The following is a 25,029-nucleotide window of genomic DNA, read 5'->3' on the forward strand; positions in this document are numbered from 1 at the left end:
GCTTGGGAAAACGGAGTTTGAGTCGGCTATAACTTTCTCTTTTTCTTTTCGATGAAGTACTGGCTTGGCTGGTGAGAAGATAACACCTTGTAAAAGCCCAGGCCTCCCCCTGCTTGGAGGACATGGCATCGGGCATTGGATCTCCGTCACCATGCTCAGGGGGCAGCGATGATGATGAGATGGAGATCCTGTTGAACAACGCTCTGCCCCAGCATCCTGGTATGGAGACCTTGCAGGGCATGCATGTGAAACGGGGGTGATGCTGGTCTCAAGCTGAATATGTAGTTCGTGATGGAATGGGTTTTGTTGTGTTGTTGGGTTTTTTCCTTACTGCTAGTCACATGTATGGGTTTGGTTTTGATACTCGGCTCCTAGTGTGACTGCAGAGTGCGAGGCTCGCGGCTTTGTCCGATGGAGCTGACTTGGTCCCGAGGCATACCAGCTTGTCAGTGCCCATGCTTTGAGAAGGTGCAAGGGGTGGAGGCAAAGTATCCAGCTCTGACGGGGTACCAAAATGCCTGCGAGTTCCGTGCTTTGTGAATGGGGAGGTGGCAAGGAGGGGGCTGTATGTGAAAGGCAGGGTGCCTGGGAACTCAGACCGGCTGACGTCCAGAGCAAACTGCCCTGGGCTGTTGCGTGACCCACTTTCATTCATCACCACACCCAATTATTGAGGTTTCTTATGGTTCTTGCTCCGTGCTGCCTGCTCACCTTTGCTTTTTTTGTAGTCTTTGTACCTTGCCTTTTCCCTGCTGCTTGCATCCTCGTTAGCAACATGAGACTTGAGTTAGAGCTCTGAGTACTCTCTTGGTTTGTGGTTTTTTGTTGCTGCTGTTGATGCTCTGTGGACCTACCTCTGGATTCTGTGTTTCCTTGTGAGAGGAAATAATATGCTGGATAGTAAGATGAGTTTGAGCTTTCCTGCTAACTCGTGCTGTAGAGTTGTAGCGTCAGATGAGAGAAACGTTGTGGGCTTTTTGGTTTTGTTTGGCCTTTTTTCTTAACTGTTGACTCTAGGGTTTTCTGGCACCTCTGAAATCTTAGACAGAAGGGGACTGTCAGCCTTGCAAGGAAAATTCTTGGTGAAGAAAAACTGTTAAAATCACTGCAAACCAGAGCTGTAGGTAATATGTTGGAAGGGATGGGACACTAGAGGCTTTAAATCAGAACTTGGGGGAGAAGAGGAGGTGGGGTCCCTGAAGGACCTGGTGGGAGCAAAGAGACATTCCTTCCTTGGGAATATGGCAGGGACCAGGTGCGGGACCCTAGGCTCTGAGAGCTCAGCTTCTGCTATTTCACCCCCGGCTGCCGTCGCTGCTGTGACCTGTGGTTTCCTCCGTCCTGCCCAGCTCCTGTGGTCAGGAGGCCATTTTCCCTTGGAGGCAGAAGGAGTGTGTGCGGTGGGCGGGGCGGCGAAGGAGGGCGGCTGGCAGTGCTGCTCCTGCAGCCTGCCACAAAGGGAAGGAAGGGCTGGCTGGCTGCCCCTGCCCCCCGGGCGAAGGGAGGGGGTGCACAGATGGGAGCAGGCGGTGGTGAGGAGCTGGCATGTGTTCCTCTGGGTGGGCAGTCAGCTCGCTAGCGATTGGTGCAAAAGGAAGGGCTTGAGAGAAGGTTGTGTCAAATTCAGGTGGAAAGAGTTACTGAGTAACATCCTTGCCGTGAAGGAAGACAAGTTACTGGGCTGTATTTTTGCGTGTGGGTGGAGGATGCTCTGTACTGCTGAAGAGGCTGGATAGTTGTGGGGTTTGTTTTCTGGAGGCCCATGGACTGAAACAGTATGCTAGCCAGGTTCCCAAATGTACTTGGCCATTTATTCTGTGTTCTTGCCTCTACCTGTTGGGTTACGGTGAACTCCTGCTTTCAGAAGAATGTTATGGAAATGGTGGGGGGAGGAGGCAGAGAGAAAACTGGGGAGGGTAACATCAGTGACTTCCTATGTCTCCTGTGATCCCTAACAGAGTAAGCAGCTGTGTGCTTCTTGCTACATACTTACAAATGTAGAAGTGCTTGCAAGTTGAGTGGTGGCTGTGAGAAGTGGGCTGTGCTATGACACACAGGTAGAGCTTGAATGAGACATGTTGGCTCTTCTTCTCCAGAGCCTGAAGAAGAGCCAGAAGAAGAGCTTCTATCAGAGGCTGAGACACCCAAAATCAAGAAGAAGAAGAAGCCCAAGAAGCTAAAGGAACCCAAAGTGCCCAAGCTCAGCAAGCGTCAGAAGAAGGAGGTAAGGGAAAGGATGCCTAAGGTCATGCTCTAAAATGTGCACACATGGGGTGAGGGTGCTTACATTTGTTGGCCTCTGGCAGCAGTCCTTTGTGTGAACCCTCTTGGATTCATCCAATCTTGGGAAGAGTGGTGGTTAGTGCTTATCCAGGGTATTTTCCTCACATAATGCCTGATCTTCTCTCTCCCTTCCTCCCCAGCTGGGGGACAGCTCTGGTGAGGGGAATGAGTTTGTGGAGGAAGAGGAGGAGGTTCTGCGCTCTGACAGTGAGGGCAGTGACTACACTCCAGGGAAAAAGAAGAAGAAGAAATTAGGGCCCAAGAAAGAAAAGAAAAACAAAGCCAAGCGCAAGGAGGAGGAAGAAGAAGAGGAAGAAGATGATGACTCAAAGGTGAGAAGCTACCCTGCTGACTAACTGCTCACTTCTCATTTCCATTTACCTGATATTGGGGATCACTGTGGTCTTCATTTTTGATGGCACGTGAAATTGGAGCTGTTTGTCCTTTCTTTCTCCATTAGACCTGCTTGACTTGGCCATTTTCCCCACTTTTCATTCCTTCCCCTCTTCTGCCTTTAAACACACAGAATGTCCATTGAATCCAAAGACTTTTCCCTGCTCCACTGATGTTCTGCTGAGGCAGCAATTGATTCCTCACAAAAAATCTCCCAGTCCTGACCCATTGGATCTGTAGATGTGTGGAGGTTCTCTTTCCGAGAGCAGAGCTAGAGCTTTTTCTCAGAGTTGCTGCCATTCTCTTTTGCACAGGAGCCAAAATCATCTGCTCAGCTCCTGGAAGACTGGGGCATGGAGGATATTGATCATATCTTCACGGAGGAGGATTACCGCACGCTCACCAACTACAAAGCTTTCAGCCAGTTTGTCAGGTGAACTACAAGCCTGCACTTGGAAGGTCTCTGAAGCAAAAAAACAAACAAAAAAGATGGGATGGGGACCAGGTTCTGTTTTTTGGGAACCTCAAGGCACTTTAGAGACACTAGCAAAAACTGAAGCAAAATAGTTGAGTCACATCTCTTATGTTGTGTGTGATGGAGATAATGCAAGTCCTCGCTCTTCCTTCCTTCCTGCACTAAACTCCATTTGACTTTCCAAGCCCATGAATATTTGCATTCTCCAGGAAGAGAGCAGGATGGGAGTGGAGACATTCATTGGCCGTTTTGATCAGAGATTAGCAAGGAATGCAGTTTGAGATGGAGGTGCTGACGAGGGTGGCAGTGGGGAGCAATAATGAGTTCTTGTTTAGGGTGGTTTGGTAACTCTTCCTTAATTGTCTGCAGGCCACTTATTGCAGCCAAGAACCCTAAGATAGCAGTGTCGAAGATGATGATGGTTCTGGGAGCCAAATGGAGGGAGTTCAGCACGAACAACCCCTTCAAGGGAAGCTCAGGTGCATCAGTGGCAGCTGCTGCGGCTGCAGCTGTTGCAGTAGTGGAGAGCATGGTGACGAACGTGGATGCTGTCCTGCCGCAGCCTCCTGTGGAAGTGCCACTCAGGAAAGCCAAGACGAAGGAGGGCAAAGGTGAGGTGAAGAACCTGGCAGCATGGTGCAGGGCGAGCGGTGTCAGGGTTGTAGTCCTTCTGACTTGCAGGCTCCTCTGTTCCCAGGACCCAACGCCCGGCGGAAGCCGAAGGCCAGTCCTCGTATTCCCGATATCAAGAAACCTAAAACAAAGAAGGTGGCACCTTTGAAAATCAAGCTGGGAGGCTTTGGTTCCAAGCGCAAAAGATCATCGGTAGGTGACACTGACTCCTGGGCTTGAAGAGGAGGTGGTGCTGTGCTAGAAATGCTGGGGTGCAGGTCTGCGTGCTGCCCCCAGCGTGTGTGCCTGAGCAGCTGCTTTCCCTTGCCTGCCTCAGAGTGAAGATGATGATCTGGATGTGGAGTCAGACTTTGATGATGCCAGCATCAACAGCTACTCGGTGTCAGACGGGTCCACGAGCCGCAGCAGCCGCAGCCGCAAAAAACTCAAAGCTGGGAAAAAGAAAAAGAAAGGTACCCGTGCTTGCTGCCAGTGGGAGGCAGAGGCACAGCTAAGGGTGTAGGAGGATCACTCTGGCCATTTAACAGCATACTTGTGGGAGAAGAGTTGTTTGAGAAGGAACAGCCTGATAATGTACTTAATAAGGAAAATATTTTCAGGAACTCTTCCTGGTCTAGCTAGTGCTGAGCTTTTCTGGCCTCAGCTACACCTTTAATTGGTGAAAGGATGCACAAAGGGGCTGGTTTTACTCCTGTGCCAGATCTTGCTCCCTGCTCTTTTACTTACACAGAGCGAGAGTTTGGCATTCTGGATCTCTGTATTACTGCATAGACTTTCGAGAGGACCTTTCCTTGCTGTAGGAAGCCTGTACCTGTGGCTTGGACTGCTGTAACTCCTCACCACCCTCTGCAGGTGAAGAGGACTCCACAGTGGCTGTGGATGGCTATGAGACCGATCACCAGGACTACTGTGAGGTGTGCCAGCAGGGAGGAGAAATTATACTGTGTGATACCTGCCCTCGTGCCTACCACATGGTCTGCCTAGACCCAGACATGGAGAAAGCCCCAGAAGGCAAATGGAGCTGCCCACACTGTGTGAGTTTACACTGTGTTGTCCTCAACAACTCTGCAAGAGATCATGGAGGGGGACATCAGGTGACTCAAGGCTGCTCTTCCATGGTAATAAAATCACAAATGCTTGATTTTGGGTTTATGGTTTTCCCTTTCATGTAGGAAAAAGAGGGCATTCAGTGGGAAGCAAAGGAGGATAACTCTGAAGGTGAAGAAATCCTGGAGGATGTTGTTGGAGATGCTGAGGAAGAGGATGACCACCATATGGAGTTCTGTAGAGTCTGCAAGGACGGGGGAGAGCTGCTGTGCTGCGATGCCTGTCCTTCATCCTATCACATCCACTGTTTGAATCCCCCTTTGCCAGAGATTCCCAACGGAGAGTGGCTGTGTCCTCGCTGCACTGTGAGTTTCTACCAGTACCATTCTATTGATACAAGAGATGGATCTAATCCCTTTGGAGTATCACATTTTCCCAGAGATGCTTGGGTCTCAGGAGATTCCATCCCCTCTCATGCTTTTCTGGGAGAAATGTCACACTTTTCCAGGAATTCCCTGAAGTAAGGGATTATAAATTATATTAGGTGCTTTGACTAGATGCTAAGGACTCCTAAGATGATGAACAAGAAAGGCTGTGCCAGTTGATAGTTGTACAGCAAAATGTTTTCTGTGTGAACTTCCACTGGAGGTGTGGTTGGATAGGCTGCTGGCCTTGTCAAGCCTACCAGTTTTTGCAGTTCATGTAGAACTTCAGAATTGGTGTGGCCCCTTTCTCAGCTACATTGGGATACTGACTTCAGTTTGGGGTTTTTTCAGCCCTGAGGGAAAAGAAAAAGACAAACTGCAGAAAGCTCAAAGCAATGCTGTAGGTAAGAAGATGAAGTCATCTGAGTTCAAACCAGCAAATTCCACAGGCATAGTGAAACTATAAGGAGGAGAACACTGGCTCTGTTTCTGCTCCTCAGCACACACATGCTAATTAATGTATGCTCTGATGTAATGGGCTCTGTTAACTTTTCAGTGCCCAGCTTTGAAAGGCAAGGTGCAGAAGATCCTGATCTGGAAATGGGGCCAGCCCCCAGTTGGCCCACCACCACCTCGTCCACCTGATGCAGACCCCAATGCTCCTCCCCCTAAACCCCTGGAGGGTCGACCTGAAAGGCAGTTCTTTGTCAAGTGGCAGGGCATGTCCTACTGGCACTGCTCCTGGGTGTCAGAGCTGCAGGTGAGTGGAGGGCTCTGAGCATCACGAGGGTGGGCAGCTGGTGGAAGATACCTTGGGTATTTAAGGGGAGAACACCTCTTAACCGCTTCTGTCACAACCGCAGCTGGAGCTGCACTGCCAGGTGATGTTCCGTAACTACCAGCGCAAGAACGACATGGACGAGCCGCCCTCGGGGGACTTCGGAGGGGAGGAGGAGAAGAGCCGCAAGAGGAAGAACAAGGACCCCAAGTACGCGGAGATGGAGGAGCGCTTCTATCGATACGGGATCAAGCCGGAGTGGATGATGATCCACAGGATCCTTAATCACAGGTAGGGGAGGTGGCAAGGAGGATTTTCAGCTAAGACCTTAAGCGGGGCTGAAGGAGAGCAGATGAGCTAAAGAGCAGCGTGGCTGGGACAAACAGCGGGGCTTCTGTTGTTTGCATGACCAATGTTGTTGTTCTGGTGCTTCATTGAAGGGCTCCTTTCCTTCTCCCCTCACTGATGTGACTGGGGGAGTACAGTCATTTTACTGTGCCTGAGGACTTACTGCAGACTTTCTTCTGCAGTGTGGATAAGAAGGGCAATGTTCACTATTTGATCAAATGGAGAGACCTACCCTATGACCAGGCGTCCTGGGAAAGCGAAGATGTTGATATCCAAGATTATGACCTCTACAAGCAAGCCTACTGGAATCACAGGTCAGAGAAGTATCTAGAAGGTTGTGTTCCTTTCCCTTCCATCACGAGAAAACATGGGGAGTATGTCAGCCTCTAGCACTGGCTGGACTCCTGTATGGAGGTAGCCAAGAAGCATCGTTGCTGCTGGTGCGTTATTCTTTCATATGGGACCTTTGTGTTTCTTTACCAGTTGTTGAGGGATCCAACCCTGTCCTTGAGACTGAGTTGGGTGATTGCCCTCCTATTCTTTGCAAGAATTTCTCCTCCATCTGTTAGAGAAGCCTTTAAATGTGCACATTCTGTCTCTACACAGGGAGCTGATGAGAGGTGAAGAGGGCAGGCCTGGAAAGAAGCTAAAGAAAGTGAAGATGCGGAAACTGGAAAGGCCTCCTGAAACTCCCACTGTGGATGTAAGTCACTTCTCATGGCTTTAAGAGCCTTCTGATGTAGCTGTTTATTCTGGGGACACAGGCAGGAAAATAGGAAACAGGAGTGAAGAGCATGTGGTTTAAAATTGAATAGGTTTTAAAACCTTCAGACAAAGGCCTCCCTTGTCTGTTGGATGGGACACTGGCAGGCACTCGGTGAAAGGCTTTGGTTAAAAACAAGCAAACCCAAACCCCAGAACTTTTTTGGCAGACACCTTTTGGCCACTTGGGACTTTTTTCTGCTGCTAGTCTGGTCTTCATCTGTGAAGTCTCATCTGTGCTGGGGTATAATTGGGTGACTGGAAAAGTAGATTTGGTAGCTGCCTAGCAAAGCTAAAGTATCTCAACTCTTCCTCCTTTCCACTGCAGCCAACGGTGAAATATGACCGGCAACCAGAGTACCTGGATGTGACAGGGGGGACCCTGCATCCCTACCAACTGGAAGGACTGAACTGGCTCCGCTTCTCCTGGGCCCAGGGCACAGATACAATCCTGGCTGATGAGATGGGTCTGGGAAAGACTGTGCAGACAGCTGTGTTCCTCTATTCCTTGTACAAGGAGGTGAGAGCTCAGAGAGCACTACCCAGGGAGATTCTGCCTGTGGTTGCCTTCATCTAATGCTCTTGCTTAACTCTTCATAGGGCCACTCAAAGGGTCCCTTCTTGGTGAGTGCTCCACTGTCCACAATCATCAACTGGGAAAGAGAATTTGAAATGTGGGCCCCGGATATGTATGTGGTGACCTATGTTGGGGACAAAGACAGCAGGGCTATCATCCGTGAGAACGAGTTCACCTTTGAGGATAATGCTATCCGTGGAGGCAAGAAGGCATCCAGAATGAAGGTACAGAACTCTGCTGCAATGGAAGCCTGAACTGACAGAGACTGGCTTTCAACAGCTGAGATTCAGATACTCGGGGAGCTCGAGGGGGCTACAAGAGGGCTGCGAAGGAACTGTTCACAAAGGCTTCAGTGACAGGGCGAGGGGCAGTGGTTTGAAATGAGGAGATACAGATTGGATGTTAGGAACAAGTTCTGCACTGTGAGGGTGGTAGAACACTGCAACAAGTTGCCCAGGGAGGTAGTTGATGCTCCATCCCTGGAGATACTCAAGGTCAGGCTGGACAAGGCTCTGAGCAAGCTGCTTTAGTGGAGGATGAACACTCCTAGAAGTAACTCGGTAGTGGAAAGAGTTGACTAAGATGGTATAGACTGTAGGCAAGTCCCTCTGTCTCTTCTGCTTAATCTGCCCAGACAAGAAGAGCCTGACTTGGGTGGCTGGGTTTTGTAGAATTTGGTCTTCATAGTAAAAGCAAGATGGGAGTTAAAGCTTTAATTGGGGACTTTGTTTCCCTTGAAATGGAACTGCATTAAGTACTGAGAGTAATTTAAAGTTCCACAATAAACCTCTCGAAAAGCTAAGACTTAAAGCTGAGCTGCTCCTTTCCATGTCTCAATTGCTGAATATCTATTTGATAAACTTTTCTATTACAACACTATTTGGTAACTGGGGTGTTGGAGAGAGGCAGAGGTGTGGTGCTGAGGCATGTGGCTTAGCACCAGACTTGGTAGAGTTAGATAATGGTTGGACTCCAAGGTCTTCTCCAACCAGAACACTTGTGACCTGTCCAGAAGCAGGAGGTGCTAACAGGGTTGGGAGACTTGCATGTGTGAAGAGTAATGGTGGATTCTAAAGGCTGGAATGGTGTGGGCAGCATTTTGAATTTGTGACAAGAAGCTGTGGGTGTGAAAAGTGTTTGATGTGCTGTTTGACCAGGGATCATCAACATCATTTGATGGAGAAACACTGCATCTGCTCTGTTTTGGGGCATTGTCCTGTTCCATTACCATGCTTCTCTTTTCTCTTTGTAGAAGGAGGCTGCTGTCAAGTTCCACGTGCTTCTCACCTCCTATGAGCTGATCACCATTGATATGGCCATACTAGGCTCTATTGACTGGGCCTGTCTCATTGTGGATGAAGCTCACAGACTGAAAAACAACCAGTCAAAGGTACATAGACCCGTGGGTGGTGTTATAGGCATGGCATGTGTGGGCAGAGAGCAGTCAGAAGATGAGGTAGCTGCTTGTGATGACATGAATTGGCCACACGTAGCCATTTGTTTAGCAGTAAATCTGTGTTACTTGGTTCTGGTGTGGCCCCAGAGAACAGCAGCAAAGGGTCTGGAGAACAAGTCCTCTGAGGAGCAGCTGAGGGATCTGGGGTTGTTTAGGCTAGAGCAAAGGAGTCTGAGGGAGAACCTTCTTGCTTTCCACAACTCCCTGAAAAGGAGGTTGGAGCCAGGTGGGTGTTGGTCTCTTCTCTCTAGTAACAAATGATGGGACAAGAGGAAACAACTTCAAGTTTCCCCAGGGAAGCTTTGGGCTGGCTACTAGAGGAAACTTCTTAACTGAAAGGGTTCTCAAACATTGGAACAGGCTGCCCAAAGAGGTGGTTGAATCCCAATCCCTATCCCTGGGGGTGTTTGAAAGATGCAGAGAACTGGTGCTGAGGGTATAGGGTGCAGTGGTGCTAAGGGTGCAGAAGTGTGGTTTAGCACTAGAGTTAGCAGAGTTAGATGGTTGTTGGACTTGATCTTAAAGGTCTTTTCCAACTGAAAGGATTCTATGATTCAAAAAACCAAACCAAACAAAACCAAGAAACAAACCAAACCACCTTAACATCCTTCATTTGAAGGTCATCATTGGCAACAATTTCACTTTTATACATGACTGGTTGCATCAGTTCCTCTGTGGTTGAATAGGCAATTGCTGTATGCTGGAACAGAGCAAAACCTAGCTGTCATTGTTGCTCTCAGACACAAGCTGACTTCTCTGAAAGCAGATTATAGATGTGCACTGCCTCTCTTCTGAAAAAGTTTAGCATGCTGAGCATAAAAAGCTGCAGAGACCCAGGAAACCATAGCCCAGTCAGCCTCAGCTCCATCCCTGGAAAGGTGATGGAACAATTCATTCTGGAGGTCATCTCTAACCATGCAGAGGAAAAGAAGGATTATCAGGAATATTTGTCACAGATTCATGAAGGGGAATCATGCTTGACCCATCTGATAGCCTTCTGTGATAGTGTGACCAGCTGGGTAGATGAGGCCAGAGCAGTGGATGTTGCCTGCCTTGCATTTGGCAAGGCATTTGACGGTGTTTCCTCTAACATCCTCATAGGGAGGCTTGAGAACTGGGAGTTAGATGAGTGGAGGTGAGGTGGATCAAGAGCTGGCTGAAAGACAGAGCTCAGAGGGTTGTGGTCAATGGTGAAGGGTCTAGTTGGAGGCCTGTGGTCAGTGGTATTCCCCAGAGGTCAGTACTGGATCCAGCCTTGTCTGACCTATTCATCAGTGACCTGGCTCCATCATTTTCCTCCAGTCCTGGCTCACTGGAGAGGTCCCAGGTGACTGGAAACTGGCCAATGTGGTCCCCATCCACAAGAAGGGACGGATGGAGGAACCTGGAAACTACAGACCAGTCAGCCTGACCTCAGTGCCAGGGAAAGTGATGGAGCAGATTATCCTGGCGGCAATAACTGCGCACCTGAAGGAGGGCCAAGGGCTCAGGTCCAGCCAACATGGATTTAGGAAGGGCAGGTCCTGCCTCTCCAACCTGATCTCCTTCTATGATCAGGTGACCCGTCTGGTGGATGTGGGGAGGCCTGTGGATGTAGTCTATCTGGACTTCAGCAAGGCCTTTGACACCGTCCCCCACAGTAAACTGCTGGCTAAGCTGTCAGCTCGTGGTTTGGACCACAACACTCTGTGCTGGGTTAGGAACTGGCTGGAGGGCCGAGCCCAGAGAGTGGTGGTGAATGGTGCCACATCCGGCTGGCGGCCAGTCACCAGTGGCGTCCCCCAGGGATCAGTGCTGGGCCCCATCCTCTTTAACATCTTCATTGATGATCTGGATGAGGGGGTTGAGTCAGTCATCAGCAAGTTTGCAGATGACACCAAGTTGGGAACAGATGTTAGTCAGTTAGAGGGTAGAAAGGCTCTGCAGAGGGACCTTGACCGACTGGACAGATGGGCAGAGTCCAATGGGATGGCATTTAATAAGTCTAAGTGCCGGGTGCTGCACTTTGGCCACGGCAACCCCATGCAGAGCTACAGGCTGGGGTCAGAGTGGCTGGAGAGCTGCCAAACGGAGAGGGACCTGGGGGTGCTGATTGACACCCGCCTAAACATGAGCCAGCAGTGTGCCCAGGTGGCCAAGAAGGCCAATGGCATCCTGGCCTGTATTAGGAATAGTGTGGCCAGCAGGAGCAGGGAGGTCATTGTGCCCCTGTACTCTGCATTGGTTAGGCCACACCTTGAGTACTGTGTCCAGTTCTGGGCCCCTCAGTTTAGGAAGGACATCGAGACACTTGAACGTGTCCAGAGAAGGGCAACAAGGCTGGTGAGAGGCCTTGAGCACAAGCCCTATGAGGAGAGGCTGAGGGAGCTGGGATTGTTTAGCCTGGAGAAGAGAAGGATCAGAGGCGACCTCATTGCCCTCTACAACTACCTGAAGGGTGGTTGTAGCCAGGTGGGGGTTGGTCTCTTCTCCCAGGCAACCAGCACCAGAACAAGGGGACACAGTCTCAAGTTGTGTCAGGGGAGGTTTAGACTCGAGGTGAGGAAAAAGTTCTTCACTGAGCGAGTCATTCGTCATTGGAATGGGCTGCCCAGGGAGGTGGTGGAGTCGCCGTCCCTGGAGGTGTTCAAGGGGAGATTGGACGTGGCGCTTGGTGCTATGATCTAGTTGTGAGGTCTGTTGGAACAGGTTGGACTTGATGATCCTTGGGGTCTCTTCCAACCTTAGTTACTGTGATACTGTGATACTGTGGCTGAAGGCAGAGTGGAGCCTCAGCCAGTTTGTGATGGTACCAAACTGGGAGGAGAGGCTGCCAGCCTGTCAGGCTGTGCTGCCATTCAGACCTGGACAGGCTGGGAGCTGGGCAGACGGGAACCTCATGGAGTTCAACAAGGGCAAGTGTAAGGTCCTGCACCTGGGGAGGAACAACCCCATGGACCAGGACAGGTGAGGATTTGACCTGCTGGAGAGCAGCCATGCAAAGAAGGACCTGGAAGTGCTGTTGGACAAGTTCACCATGAGCCAGCAATGTGCCCTGGTGGTCAAGAAGATCAGTGGTATTTTGAGGTGCATTAAGAGTGTGACCAGCAGGTTGAGGGAGGTTCTTCTGCTCTGAGGAGAAGCTTCTTTGCTTTGAGGGGGCTGGAGCAATGGAGCCCAAAGAGGTTGTGGGGTCTCCCTCTCTGGAGACTTTCAGAACCTGCCTGGACATTGCAATGCTGGGCAGCCTGTTCTAGGTGACTCTGCTTTAGCGGGGCGATTGGACAAGATGATTTTCAGAGGTCCCTTCCTACCCCTACTGCTCAATGATTCTGTGAGCCCAAGTCTCCTGTTTTTGGAGTAGGATCTCTGTGTTCATCTAGCTTTGTGACAGAACTGATCAGAAGGTACACAAAGGTGAAGATGTGGGAAAAGTTGTTCAAAACTGCCTGGGTAGATGGTGCAAGCCATAGAGCTGCTTTTGTCTGAGTTTGCACCTTAACTGACATTGCTTGACTGAGCTCAATAGATTTGACTGAGCCCCTCCCTTGTCTCTTAATTCTGGTCTTCATTTGTCTGTTCAGCTAGGAACAAGTTTTTACCATGAGGGTGCTGGAGCACTGCAACAGGTTGTCCAGGAAAGTAGTTAAGGTCCCATCCCTGGAGATGTTCAAGGTCAGGCTGGACAAGGCTGTGAGCAAGCTGATCTAGTGGGGGATGTTGCTGCAGACTGCAGGGGGGTTGGACCTGTGGAGGTCCCTTCCAACCCAAACCATTCTGTGATTGTGAAGTAGGCTGAAAACAATTATTACTGGAAATCTGGTTTTATAGCTTCTTGGAGACAAAATTATCTCAATTTCCTCTCTATTTTTTCTTTTTAAAATGGTTTTAGCTTTTTGGATCTTGGCCTGAGGCATCACAGCTGTACTTACAGTCCAGTTTCCAGATCTTTTCTTGGCAGCACTAAGCCTGGATGCCATCCTGTGCTTAGAGTGGAAATTATTTGAAGTACTAATGAATGCTTACTATTAATATTCATTAACTGAAAGAGTATGTAAAGGCTCAAGGTTGCACTGTGACTGATAGCTATAGTTGGTTATTCACCAAAGCTGTGAAATCTGCCTTTATCTAGAGCAGTTTCCTGTCCTGTAAGGACTGTTTGGCTGTCCTGGTCAGCCTGCTCTACTTGGAGGAGTCCCTGCTGACAGCAGGGGGGGTTGGACAAGATGACGTTTGAGGGTCCCTTGCAATCTGATGCAATCTGTGAATCTGTAGACAGGTCAGATGCTTCTTGACAGATTGTGGTTCTCTACCAAAGGTCTGCATCTAGAATCAGTAAATTCCATCTTTGATTCTGAGAGGAATACAGGTTTTGGACTATGTAAAAAAACTAATCCCTCTGGAGGCAACTAGAAGGCTCCTTCTGGTTTGGTAACTGAAACACAAGAGGTGGTGGTGGTGGTTTTCTTTGTTCTGTGGTTTGGTTTGGGTTTGTTTGCAGTCTAGTATGAGCTACTCTCATTGAGTTTGACTTTGTGTTGTGCCAAGTGTAAAACAAGGAAAGAAGTGGCCAGGCTGATAAATAAATTGCTGCTGTATTGTACCATGGTCACCAGCACAAACTGACACTTGTCCTTTACAGTTCAGTTCTTCAGCTGCTTGCTGCCTCTGACTTGAAATGGCTTCATTGTTGGGAAAACCAGCACAAATTACCTTAAAGATACACTGGCAAATCCTGAGCTCTTTCTCCTCTGCTTGTTCAGAGCTCTGGAACGCTGCCAGAGTTGATAGGAATAGGAAGAGTGACTTGGCTATTTCTAGAATTCTCAGGGCAGGGTAATTGTGAGAATGTGGAACACTGATTTAGCAAAAAAAAGGGTGGTGTAGCAGCGTGGACATGACTGGTGATGTGACAGAGCCCATGCCTTAGAGCACAGGACACCTACCAGCACCTGATGGCTTGTAGGATTTGCAGTAGTTCTGGTTTAGCTGTGCAGAGCCATGACCAAATGGGATCAGTCTAGGTGACCCTGAGAGAAGTGTGAACTACGTGGAGCTGTTACCCAAACAGCTGGTGTGATCTACACTGAACACTAGCTTGGTGTCAACCCATTTCTAGGATTTTTTTTTTTTCCTCTTTAGATATAAGCCCAAGGGTCCAGAGGAGGCCAGGGCTGGGGGCTGGTGCTGTTCAGCCTGGAGAGGAGAAGGCTCCAGGCAGATGCAGTAGCAGCCTTCCAGTGCCTCAAGTGAGCTACAAAAAGGCTGCAGAGGGACTGTTTGCAAGGACCTGCAGTGATGGGACAATGGTTTGAAATGAGAGGAGATTTAGATTGGATGTTATGAACAAGTTGTACCCTGTGAGGGTGGTGGAACACTGTAGCAGGTTGCCCAGGGAAGTGGTTTAGGCCCCATGCCTGGAAATCTTCAAGGTCAGGCTGGACAAGGCTCTGAGCCAGCTGCTCTGGTGGAAGATGTCCCTGCTGACTGCAGGAGGGTTTGGACTGGATGACCTTTGGAGGTCCCTTCCAACCCAAACCATTCTATGGCTGAGCCTCTGACATATTTGGGGGTGGGGAGTGTTGTGTGTTTTTTTTTTTCCCCACCATTTCTTCCCTGTTCTCTTTCCAGTTCTTCCGTGTGCTCAATGGTTACTCACTCCAGCACAAGCTGCTGCTTACAGGAACTCCCCTACAGAACAACCTGGAAGAACTGTTTCACCTGCTGAACTTTTTGACACCAGAGAGATTCCAGTATGTCTTGCAGTGCAAGTCAGCTTTGCTTGTCTTGTCACTCTGATCCCCTTCATTGATTGTATTTATTTATTTAACACCCCCCCATGTTACTTTAAAATCTTTTTTTCTTGGTGGCTTTTGCTGACTGTCTGTTTCTCTGCAGTAACTTGGAGGGCTTCCTAGAAGAGTTTGCAGATATTGCCAAGGAAGATCAGATCAAGAAGCTGCATGACATGCTTGGCCCACACATGCTGAGGCGTCTCAAAGCTGATGTTTTCAAGAATATGCCATCTAAGACTGAACTCATTGTCAGAGTGGAGTTGAGCCCCATGCAGAAGTGAGTGGGAGGATGAAGAGAGCACCTGCTGTTGAGCTACTGTTGCCCTGTTTTACTGTTCCAAAGAGGATGCTGAAACAGCCTTATCCTCACTATAGGCCTTTCTACCCAGTGCATGGGAGGAAGATTTCCTGCTGCCTCTGTAGCAGAGGGAAGACTAATCCTGTGCTCTGATGTAAGGGATAAAGATATAGTGAATGCTGCTGGCAAAGCCTAGGTAGCTGGCAGGTAATGCCAGGAGCTGTGCAGAGTTCAGCAGGAGAGTATGTTAGAGACTCTCATGAAGGGTGTTTGAGTCTTGTCTTTTATTTTTCCCCTTTCCAGGAAATACTACAAATACATTTTGACGAGAAACTTTGAGGCACTGAACGCACGGGGTGGTGGTAACCAAGTCTCCTTGCTCAATGTTGTTATGGATCTGAAGAAGTGTTGTAACCACCCCTACCTCTTTCCTGTAGCTGCTATGGTATGTGCAGTCATTTACTCTGTATAAGCAGATTCCCTGCTGGCTCTTATCAGGAGGATAGTTAGCTTTCTAGCAAAGCCTGGAGAGAGTCCCCTTCATCTTTCTGCTTCCATGGTTTCTCATCCTGTTTTATAGACCCTTTCCTTTTCCAGTGTCTTTACATGACAGGTAGGAGCATCTTGTGACTTGTGCAAGAAGGTGAAGACAGTAAGAATTAGGGACCAAGTCAATAAGAAAGATGGGCATCTAGAAGTGAAACTGCAAGAGAAGAGGCACAAGCTAGCTCTGATGATTGTGTGAACAGTGCTACGTGTTATGGCTGTGCCAAGCTAGATGGCCAGGTGTGAGTCAGTGTCTGATGAGCACAGCTAGGGTCTGTAGGCAGAGCTATGTCTCTTCAAGTTGTTTTCATCTCCATGCCTCACCCCTTATTCCCTTTCTCTGTTTTTCTCCTCAGGAAGCTCCAAAAATGCCAAATGGTATGTATGATGGGAGTGCTCTGATTCGAGCCTCTGGGAAGCTGTTGCTGCTCCAGAAGATGTTGAAGAACCTTAAGGAGGGAGGTCACAGGGTGCTCATATTCTCTCAGGTATGTGGGAAAGATCTTGAGGCTGGGAACTTCTGCAGAGCAGAGCCTGCTGATCTGATCTTCCCCTGTGCCTCCTCACCCTTCTGTGATGATGTTTTTCTGATCTGCAGATGACTAAAATGTTGGACCTTCTGGAAGACTTTTTGGAACATGAAGGGTACAAATACGAGCGCATCGACGGAGGAATCACGGGGAACATGCGGCAGGAGGCGATCGATCGCTTCAATGGTATGGGATCCGCCTGCACGGGGAAGCTGTGGCCTTGGGTGTGCTTAGCACTGTGTGCCATGGGTGTGGCCCAAGGCCCTCACTACTCTCCTGGAAGCTTTAATAGTGATTTTCCCCTCAGCTGATGTGGATCAGATGCAAAAATCCTCGTCTGAGTAATGCACTCTCCCTTGATTATTTGTTGTTCTCTCCTTTTTCTCCTTAGCTCCTGGTGCTCAGCAGTTCTGCTTTCTGCTTTCAACCCGAGCTGGGGGTCTTGGTATTAACTTGGCTACAGCAGATACTGTGATTATCTATGATTCGGACTGGAACCCCCACAATGATATCCAGGTGAGTCTGAAGGAGACCACTTGCTGTAGAGTAATCCTGAGGATGAGGGGAAGTGAAATCATCAGGAGGAGTGAAGGAATGTGAGACTTCCCCTCTAGAAATGTGCACAATTAGAGCAGTGAAGCTGGGTAGAGATGGGAAGTGAAGTAGTGGAGGGTTCTTCCAGGGCCTAGCCTTTGCTAATGTTAAGAGCCATCATGAAGGCAGCTGGGAAGCTTGTGGAGGTAGGTGGGGTGTATCAGGCTGCTACTTGTGTAGCTCCAGACTGTTCTGAGCACCTCTGTTTTCTAGGCCTTCAGTCGTGCCCACAGAATTGGACAGAACAAGAAAGTGATGATTTACCGCTTTGTGACGAGGGCCTCGGTGGAGGAGCGTATCACTCAGGTGGCCAAGAAGAAAATGATGCTAACTCATCTGGTAGTGAGGCCAGGGTTGGGCTCCAAGACAGGCTCCATGTCCAAGCAGGAACTTGATGACATTCTCAAATTTGGCACTGAAGAGCTCTTCAAGGATGAGGCTACTGAGGGGGGTGAGTTCCTGGGAGTAGAACTGAGGAAGATGGGGAGGCCTGGGTCCTTATTTAGCAAGGCACAGAGCTGATTGTAGCTCTACAAAGAGATCTAGGGTGGCATTCCCTTTCCTAGTCCCTTGAGATCCACACAGCAGCTATGCCTGTGCTCTTCCCTCAGGAGATAACAAAGAAGGTGAGGACAGCAGTGTCATCCACTATGATGACAAAGCAATTGAGCGTCTCCTGGATCGGAACCAGGATGAAACAGAAGATACAGAACTTCAGGGCATGAATGAGTATCTCAGTTCCTTCAAGGTGGCCCAGTATGTGGTCCGTGAAGAGGAGATGGGGGTGAGTATGAGGTGGATGTCAGCTGGTATCTTCTGCTGACTGATGTAGGATCAGTTAAGTAAACTGAGCTCTGATGCTTTCAAGGGCGAGCAGGCATGTACCTCCTGAGGTTGGGATCCAGAGTGTAGGGCTCTAAGTTTGTTACCTCTGTGGCAGGAGGAAGAGGAGGTGGAACGGGAGATCATTAAGCAGGAGGAGTCAGTGGATCCTGATTACTGGGAGAAGCTGCTGCGGCACCATTACGAGCAGCAGCAGGAGGACCTGGCCAGGAACCTGGGCAAGGGAAAGCGCATTCGCAAGCAGGTGAACTACAACGACGGCTCGCAGGAGGACAGAGGTATGGGCCCCAGCAACCTGAGGGAGAGCTTGGTGTGAGTGCAGGCTGCTGGCAGGTAACGGAGTAGCCTCTCAGGCTCACGTGCTGCTGTTCTTTCAGACTGGCAGGATGATCAGTCAGATAACCAGTCAGACTACTCGGTCGCTTCTGAAGAAGGAGACGAGGACTTCGACGAGAGGTCTGAAGGTAAGTGCTAGTGAAGCCAGAGATCCTGGGTGTGAGGCAGCTGGGATTTGGTTTAGGTGATTGATCCTCTTTGTGATGCTGTTCTGCAAGGGAGGTAGTCACACAACGTGGTGCTGTGTGCTTTCTCTGCTCCTTAGTTGCATTTTTCTCTTCAGCAGCTCGTCGGCCTAGCCGCAAAGGCCTGAGGAATGATAAGGATAAGCCTCTGCCTCCCTTACTTGCCCGTGTAGGAGGAAACATTGAAGTAAGTAGCACCAGGGTAGATGTTGGCATCCTGGCTGTGTCTGTGTGGATCTTGCCATACCTGTCTGACTTCTCCATTCTAGGTGCTGGGTTTCAATGCCCGGCAGCGCAAAGCCTTCCTCAACGCTATCATGCGCTATGGAATGCCACCTCAGGATGCCTTCACCACTCAGTGGCTTGTCCGGGACCTCCGTGGCAAGTCAGAGAAAGAGTTCAAGTGAGTCTGCATTAGGCAGGGATGGAGGACTGGCAACATCTAGTCCCTCTGGGGACAAATGAGAGTTGGTCCTTTTCTGACCTTTCCTTGGAGACTGCATTTCCTTAATGTGTGAGCTGATTCTTTGCGGGGAAGTGAAGCATAAGCTGGAAGAGACTGAAGGGTTGTTCCTAATTCTCTTCTTGGGACTTGACTCATTAGTCACCAGAAGCAAATGCCTGTAGAGGAGTGGCATGACTGTGAAAGTATGTAAAGAATACTCTTCCCAAGTCCTTTGTGGGCTTATGGTTGTTTCTGGCTCCAGACTGAGAAAGCCCTATGTCCTTTATGTATGTAGGAATTGTGTCCAGAAACTTCCCCTTGATGGAGCCTGGAACCCTTGTTCCTGTGGGTTAGGAGTCTTGGAGTGATTTTCCTTACATGGTGGAAGGGCTCTGATAATTCAGGTTGCCCAGTGAGGTGGCTGAGGCCCCATCCCTGGAGATACTAAAGGTCAGGCTTGACAAGGCTCTGAGCAACCTGACCTAGTGGAGGATGTCTGGGCTGATTGCAGAGGGGGTTGGACTAGCTGACCTTTGGAGGTCTCTTCCAACCCAACCCATTCTATGTCTGCAGCTAACCCGTTTTACAGTCTAATTATTTGTCCCTTGACTGCTGCAGGGCCTACGTCTCGCTGTTCATGCGCCACTTGTGTGAGCCTGGAGCCGACGGCGCAGAGACCTTTGCGGACGGAGTCCCCCGGGAAGGCCTCTCGCGCCAGCACGTTCTCACGCGCATCGGGGTCATGTCGCTCATACGCAAAAAGGTGGGTGCCCAGCAGCGGGGCAGCCTTTGCTTTCCATGCAGCTTCTGGTCACTGTGCTCCTCGGCTGGGTCCTCTCCTTCCACACGTTTTCCGTGTGTTGAGTGGTGTGTCTCCTGGTTTGAGGATGATCTTTGTAACTGTGGTGGGTTGAAAATTCCCCCCAACACAAAATTGCCAGACCACCCAGCTGGAGGCAAATGAAGCTGTATTTACAAGCAGAACAACAGTCTGGAATGAAATGCAATGAATACATACAAAATTGACATCTATTTACAATTGATACACAGCACAAGAGCCCCACTGGACAAACCAGGGGAGCTAATTGCTTTCCCCTTCCCTGTACACAGGGGACAAGAGAAGGAGCAGAGTTATTTGTTAGCCACAAGAACAGAGCCAAGGTCAGTAAAGGCCAGCAGAAGCACAAGTTAGTGTCTGCTAGAATGAGGAAGCTGAAAAGAAAGTTAAGGTATACAGACCACATTTGTTAGTAGTCTGTCCAATGGGATTGTTTAGAACTTACAATTATTTTCCTTCTCACATCCAATGGTGATTTACTTACATTCTACCACTTTCTGTTCAAGATCTGTGGAAAATTTTCCAGACACAGCCTGAGACTACCACAGTAACACTCCTCCAAAGAGATGCCTTTCCCTTCCTCTTGTGCAGGTGCAGGAATTTGAGCATGTGAATGGCCGTTGGAGCATGCCAGAACTGGCAGAGATAGAGGAGAACAAGAAACTTTCACAGCCAAGCTCACCCTCTCCTAAAACTCCAACTCCTTCAACACCAGGGGACACGCAGCCAAACACACCTGCCCCTGTCCCTCCACCTGGTGAGAGTTTCTCTTGCACAGCCCTGTGTCCTGACCTCATCTTTGTGCTTCCCCTCACCGGAACTGTGGTGGTGGGGCCTGGGGGTGGACACAGATCAACTTACCTCTCGTGTTAGGAGGGCTACCAAAGATGTGTGCAAGCCCTTAAAGGCAGGAGAGGACACCAGCTTTCCTTGAGCTGACACCAGTGAGAAGAGCCTAGCATGTGTAGTGACCAGTAAAGGGGCAGGGCATCTTCCCTGTGTTACAGAATGATAGGGGTTGGAAGTGATCTCTGAAGGTCATCCAGTCCAACTTCCCAGATAGAGCAGGGTCGCCTACAGTGAATCACATATGAACATGGTCAGGTGACTTTGGAATGCCTCCAGAGAGACTCCACAACCTCTCTGAGCATCCTGCTCCAGTGCTTTGCAGCCCTCAAAGGGAAGATTTCCCCCCCACCATGTTCATGGAACTTCGTAAGTTCTGGTTTGTGTCCATTGCCCCTTGTCCTGTCACTGGACACCACTGAGAAGAGTCTGGCTCCATGCTCCTGCTATTCACCATTTAGATATGATGAGCAGGAATGAGATCCCCCTCAGTCTTCTCCAGGCTAAACAGCCTCAGCTCTCTCAGCCTTTCCTCATCAGATGGATGTTCCAGTCTCCTTGGAATCTTTGTAACCCTTTGTTGGTCTCCCTCCAGTAGATCCCAGTCTCTCTTGAACTGAGGGGGCCCAGGACTGGACACAATACTCCCAGATGTGGCCTTACCAGAGCAGGGTAGAGCAGGAGAACCTCCCTTTACCTGCTGGCTGCACTTTTCTTAATGCACCCCAAGGTGCCACTGGTCTTAGCTGTGAGGAGGGTGCACTTGTGTGGTGTACCAGTACTCAAAGATCCTCTTCTCCAGAGCTGCTCTCCAGCAGATCAGCTGAGTGGTGTTCATCCCACTTTGATGGGCTGAATCTCTGGGAGTAAAGGAGATATATGCTTGGTAATGGTGAGGGGAAGACCTTTCTGATGGTTTCTCTCTTCCTTTTGTCTGCTGTGTGTCTCCGGGGTGGGCAATATACAGAGGAAGGAGTAAAAACAGAAGAAGGAGCTGGTGCCAAGGAGGCAGGAGAGTCATCTGAATCAGAGAAAGAGCTTAGTGCCTCTGCTGCTGAAACAGAGGTGCCTATGGAGGTGAGTGTTGGGTTGCTTGTTTACTTCCTGCAGATGTCTCTACTTCTGCCCTTTTCTGTTCAGCAGCTGAGACAGAGCTGAGTTCTTGGAAAGATATTTAAAGATTCTTCTTGGGTCCTCAGAACTGGTCTGGCAGTTCTGTGTGGGTTTGCTCTCCAGACTGCTGTGAGTCTCTTCTGTTCACTGCAGTGCTTTACCTTACCTCTCATTGATTTCTGTCCTCAGCAGTGTGCCCAGCCTGCGGAGACACCACCGCAAGAAGCAAAATCCCCAGTCAACTCCACAGAAACAGATGAAAAGAAAGAGGAACCAGAGGTGAAGGAAAGACCAGATGAGCCAATGGAAGTGGAAAGCAAAGGTATTTCTAGGGAAGTTGTTTAATACCTTGAGGAGCAATGAACCCCCTTCCCCTTCAAGTATTCTTCCCCTGCTGTTGCATCTTCTCTGCTTCAGCGCTTCATCTTAAATGAGCATAACTGCAGACAATCAGTGCTCCACTACTGTAAACAGGGGGTTAGGGAACAGTATTAGCTTTCACAGGCTGCAGAACAAAACTTTGGACTTTGTGTTCCCCTTCTCCCCTGCAGCTGACTTGGAGAAAGTGGAAGACAGGCCACCAACTGAGAATCCCTCTGAACCTGCTATAATTGCCCTGGATGAGAAAGGCAAGTCAGGATAATTCCATTCTCCTCAGCCTGCTCTTGCAAGGATTCCTCGTGGGTCTGACTTGCTCTGGTATCTGCCACATTCTAATAATTTGCTGTGTGTACAGATGAGAAGAAGGAGGATGACAAGAGAGATGTGGTGATGCTGCAGAACGGAGAGATGCTGAAAGAGTCAGCAGACGAAAGGCACAAGAAGGCAGTGAAGCAGCGCTTCATGTTCAACATAGCAGATGGTGGCTTCACTGGTATGAGAAATCTTTATGGACTTGAACTCCTTGGTTTGCTTTGGTTTGTGCTCATGAAATAACCTCCAAGGCTTTTGGTGTCTCTTGCCTTTCCAGAGCTGCATTCACTCTGGCAGAATGAAGAGCGGGCTGCAACTGTTACAAAGAAGACCTATGAGATCTGGCACCGACGTCATGACTACTGGCTTCTTGCTGGGATCATCAAGTATCCTTACCCTGATGAACCAGTTCTCTCTCCTTATGCATAAACTATCAGAGTGAAGGTGACTCTCCTGGCTCTGGTCTACATTAAGAGAAAATGCTTTGTTGTCTTTTCACAAGAGTGAAAGCTGTGGTGGGAGGAGGACATAGCTCTCATTCCTTTCCCTTGGCTCCTCTTCCTCTCCTCACTGCACCCCCTTTTCCCCACTCCCTTGAGAACTCTATCTGCCTGGGCTGTGTCCTCCCTTGTTCTCACTGCCTTTGTTTGCCTGAGCTCATCCCATCTCAGTCATGGCTATGCCCGTTGGCAGGATATTCAGAATGACCCACGTTACGCCATCCTCAACGAACCCTTCAAGGGCGAGATGAACAGGGGTAACTTCCTGGAAATAAAGAATAAGTTCTTGGCAAGGAGATTTAAGGTAAGGATATGTCTCTCCAGCTAGATGGACTGCTTAAGAAGAGCTTGATGGGTTGAATGATGAATGTTTCTGCAGTACCTTTCATTTTCAGAGGGGGAAAGAGTAAAAATCCTAGGATGATGCAGTAGCTCCAGGAGAGGCTCTTCCTTTACTCTAGAAATGGGGACCTTTGGTCAGTGTGTGCTTTCCTAATGGTTGTTGAACCACTGGTGTGCAGAAAGCTTCAATTTGTTCTCATTACAGCTTAGTGTGCCTAAGAACTGGGGAACACAGTATGGATTGATAAAAGGGTTGCCCTCAGTCTCTGCCTTGGCCTATTGTGGTCAATTCCAGACTTAGTTTTGGGAGTGATTTTAAGACTAACATGAACAAGGGCCATGTGGTTCTCACTCTTGGGGCAAAATGGTCATTTTAGTCTGGCTGATCAGTTCTGCACGACCTGATGGATTTGTCCAAATGTCCTTGACATGCCCAACAGCTTTTAGACTCTTCCTATAAGTAGCATGGGATGTTTCTCACTTGAGTTCAAAGAGAGTAAACTATCAAACAAGTTGGTCTGAGGAGATATGAGAATCTTCAGAGTCTTCTGTTAAATTGGAATGCAGCCTGGTTTTGTGTACCTGGCCTAGCTCATGGAGCTCTTAACTGGTTTGGGCAATTTAGGCTTTACTCAGTATAAACAGAAGCTGCTGAAAGGTTCAGCTGCACAATCTCACTAATCAGGAGGAACTAATCAGGAGAAACTGGATCCTTATTACTGCCTCATCTTTCAGCTCCTGGAGCAAGCACTGGTGATTGAGGAGCAGCTGCGTCGAGCTGCCTACCTGAACATGTCAGAAGACCCATCTCACCCATCTATGGCTCTGAACACACGTTTTGCAGAGGTGGAATGCCTGGCTGAGAGCCATCAGCACCTATCCAAGGAGTCAATGGCCGGGAATAAACCAGCCAATGCTGTGCTGCACAAAGGTGATGCAGGGTGTGGGATAGGTGCTTAGCATCTCTGCCCACTCTAGACTTTTCCCTCTGGGGTTGCCCCCTTTCCCATCCTAACAGACGTCTTGTGTCTCTTCCAGTTCTGAAGCAGCTGGAGGAGCTTCTGAGTGACATGAAGGCAGATGTCACCCGTTTGCCTGCCACCATTGCCCGTATCCCTCCCGTGGCAGTGCGCCTGCAGATGTCAGAGCGCAACATCCTCAGCCGGCTGGCCAACCGCAGCAGCGAGCCCCCACCCCCACCTCCCCAGCAAGTACGTACCCTCTCTGCTCAGTGAGAGCTGTTAGGGGAGGACTGGAGGCTCTCTGGGGAAAGCCAGGCTCCCTTGACCAGCCCTTGACTCTCAGATCATCTGTTCTCACCTTACAGGTGGCCCAGCAGCAGTGAGTCCCTGGCCCAGTGCTGTTGACCTTTTGGCCAAGCTGAAGTGACCCCTGTCCCCCTCTCACCCTATCCCTTTCACACTCTACCCCTCTGCCTGACATTCCTGACTGGGTGCTGTTTCCCTCCTGGAAGCTGCTACACAAGTCTCTGGGAGGAGAAGAAACTCCTCCCTCTGCAGCCAGCCTGTTAGAGCGAGGAGTGTGTTTAGGAGAGAGGGGGATGGATGATGGACTCTGTACATAGTGACTGGAGGCCCCAGCGCCCTGTCTGTTACACGGAGAACCTGGCTGTGGTTGCTTGCTGCCTCCACCTGGAATTCCAGGTTTTGTTTTGGTTTTTAGGTTATGTTTGGTGTTTGTTTTTTCTTTTTTTTTTTTAATTTGTGCTGTTTGGATTTGATTTTATTCTGTTGCTTCGTGTGTTTTTTTTTTTTAATTATTTTTATTATGTCTGAGTTTGTTTACTGAGATGAGTGTGCAGGCAAGACCAAGTAACAGCCAGGACTTGAGACAAAGCTACCTCCATCAAGATCCTTTTTAATACAAAAACTGACTCGATGTGTCCACTAATAAGCAGCCTGAAGACAAAAAAAAAAAAACGACAAACACAAAAAAAAAAAAAAGAAAA

The 25,029-nt window shown here is 49.2% G+C and overlaps 1 protein-coding gene and 1 non-coding gene across 2 annotated transcripts; both read left to right on the forward strand.

Moving 5' to 3' along the window:
• Nucleotides 1–57: 57 nt before the first annotated feature.
• Nucleotides 58–24,826, forward strand: CHD4 (chromodomain helicase DNA binding protein 4). The gene is made up of 38 exons (XM_054168204.1): nucleotides 58–219; nucleotides 2,097–2,224; nucleotides 2,424–2,615; nucleotides 2,991–3,109; nucleotides 3,521–3,762; nucleotides 3,849–3,976; nucleotides 4,101–4,236; nucleotides 4,637–4,818; nucleotides 4,957–5,196; nucleotides 5,813–6,016; nucleotides 6,120–6,325; nucleotides 6,565–6,696; nucleotides 6,989–7,085; nucleotides 7,473–7,664; nucleotides 7,745–7,945; nucleotides 8,974–9,111; nucleotides 14,788–14,909; nucleotides 15,055–15,228; nucleotides 15,553–15,694; nucleotides 16,152–16,283; nucleotides 16,394–16,511; nucleotides 16,717–16,841; nucleotides 17,133–17,370; nucleotides 17,531–17,703; nucleotides 17,860–18,040; nucleotides 18,140–18,226; nucleotides 18,382–18,470; nucleotides 18,553–18,686; nucleotides 19,347–19,491; nucleotides 20,158–20,323; nucleotides 21,380–21,489; nucleotides 21,718–21,847; nucleotides 22,077–22,154; nucleotides 22,262–22,399; nucleotides 22,496–22,604; nucleotides 22,890–23,022; nucleotides 23,796–23,991; nucleotides 24,099–24,826. Exons 1-38 carry the CDS (start codon nucleotides 123–125, stop codon nucleotides 24,293–24,295), a joined length of 5,751 nt encoding a protein of 1,916 aa, XP_054024179.1. The 5' UTR covers nucleotides 58–122; the 3' UTR covers nucleotides 24,296–24,826.
• LOC128897891 (small Cajal body-specific RNA 11) lies at nucleotides 20,349–20,488 on the forward strand. The gene has a single exon (XR_008462629.1). It is a non-coding gene; the product is annotated as a small Cajal body-specific RNA 11 (non-coding RNA).
• Nucleotides 24,827–25,029: the final 203 nt, after the last annotated feature.

This window comes from Dryobates pubescens, chromosome 15 (genome assembly GCF_014839835.1).
Source record: "Dryobates pubescens isolate bDryPub1 chromosome 15, bDryPub1.pri, whole genome shotgun sequence".
Taxonomy (NCBI): domain Eukaryota; kingdom Metazoa; phylum Chordata; class Aves; order Piciformes; family Picidae; genus Dryobates; species Dryobates pubescens.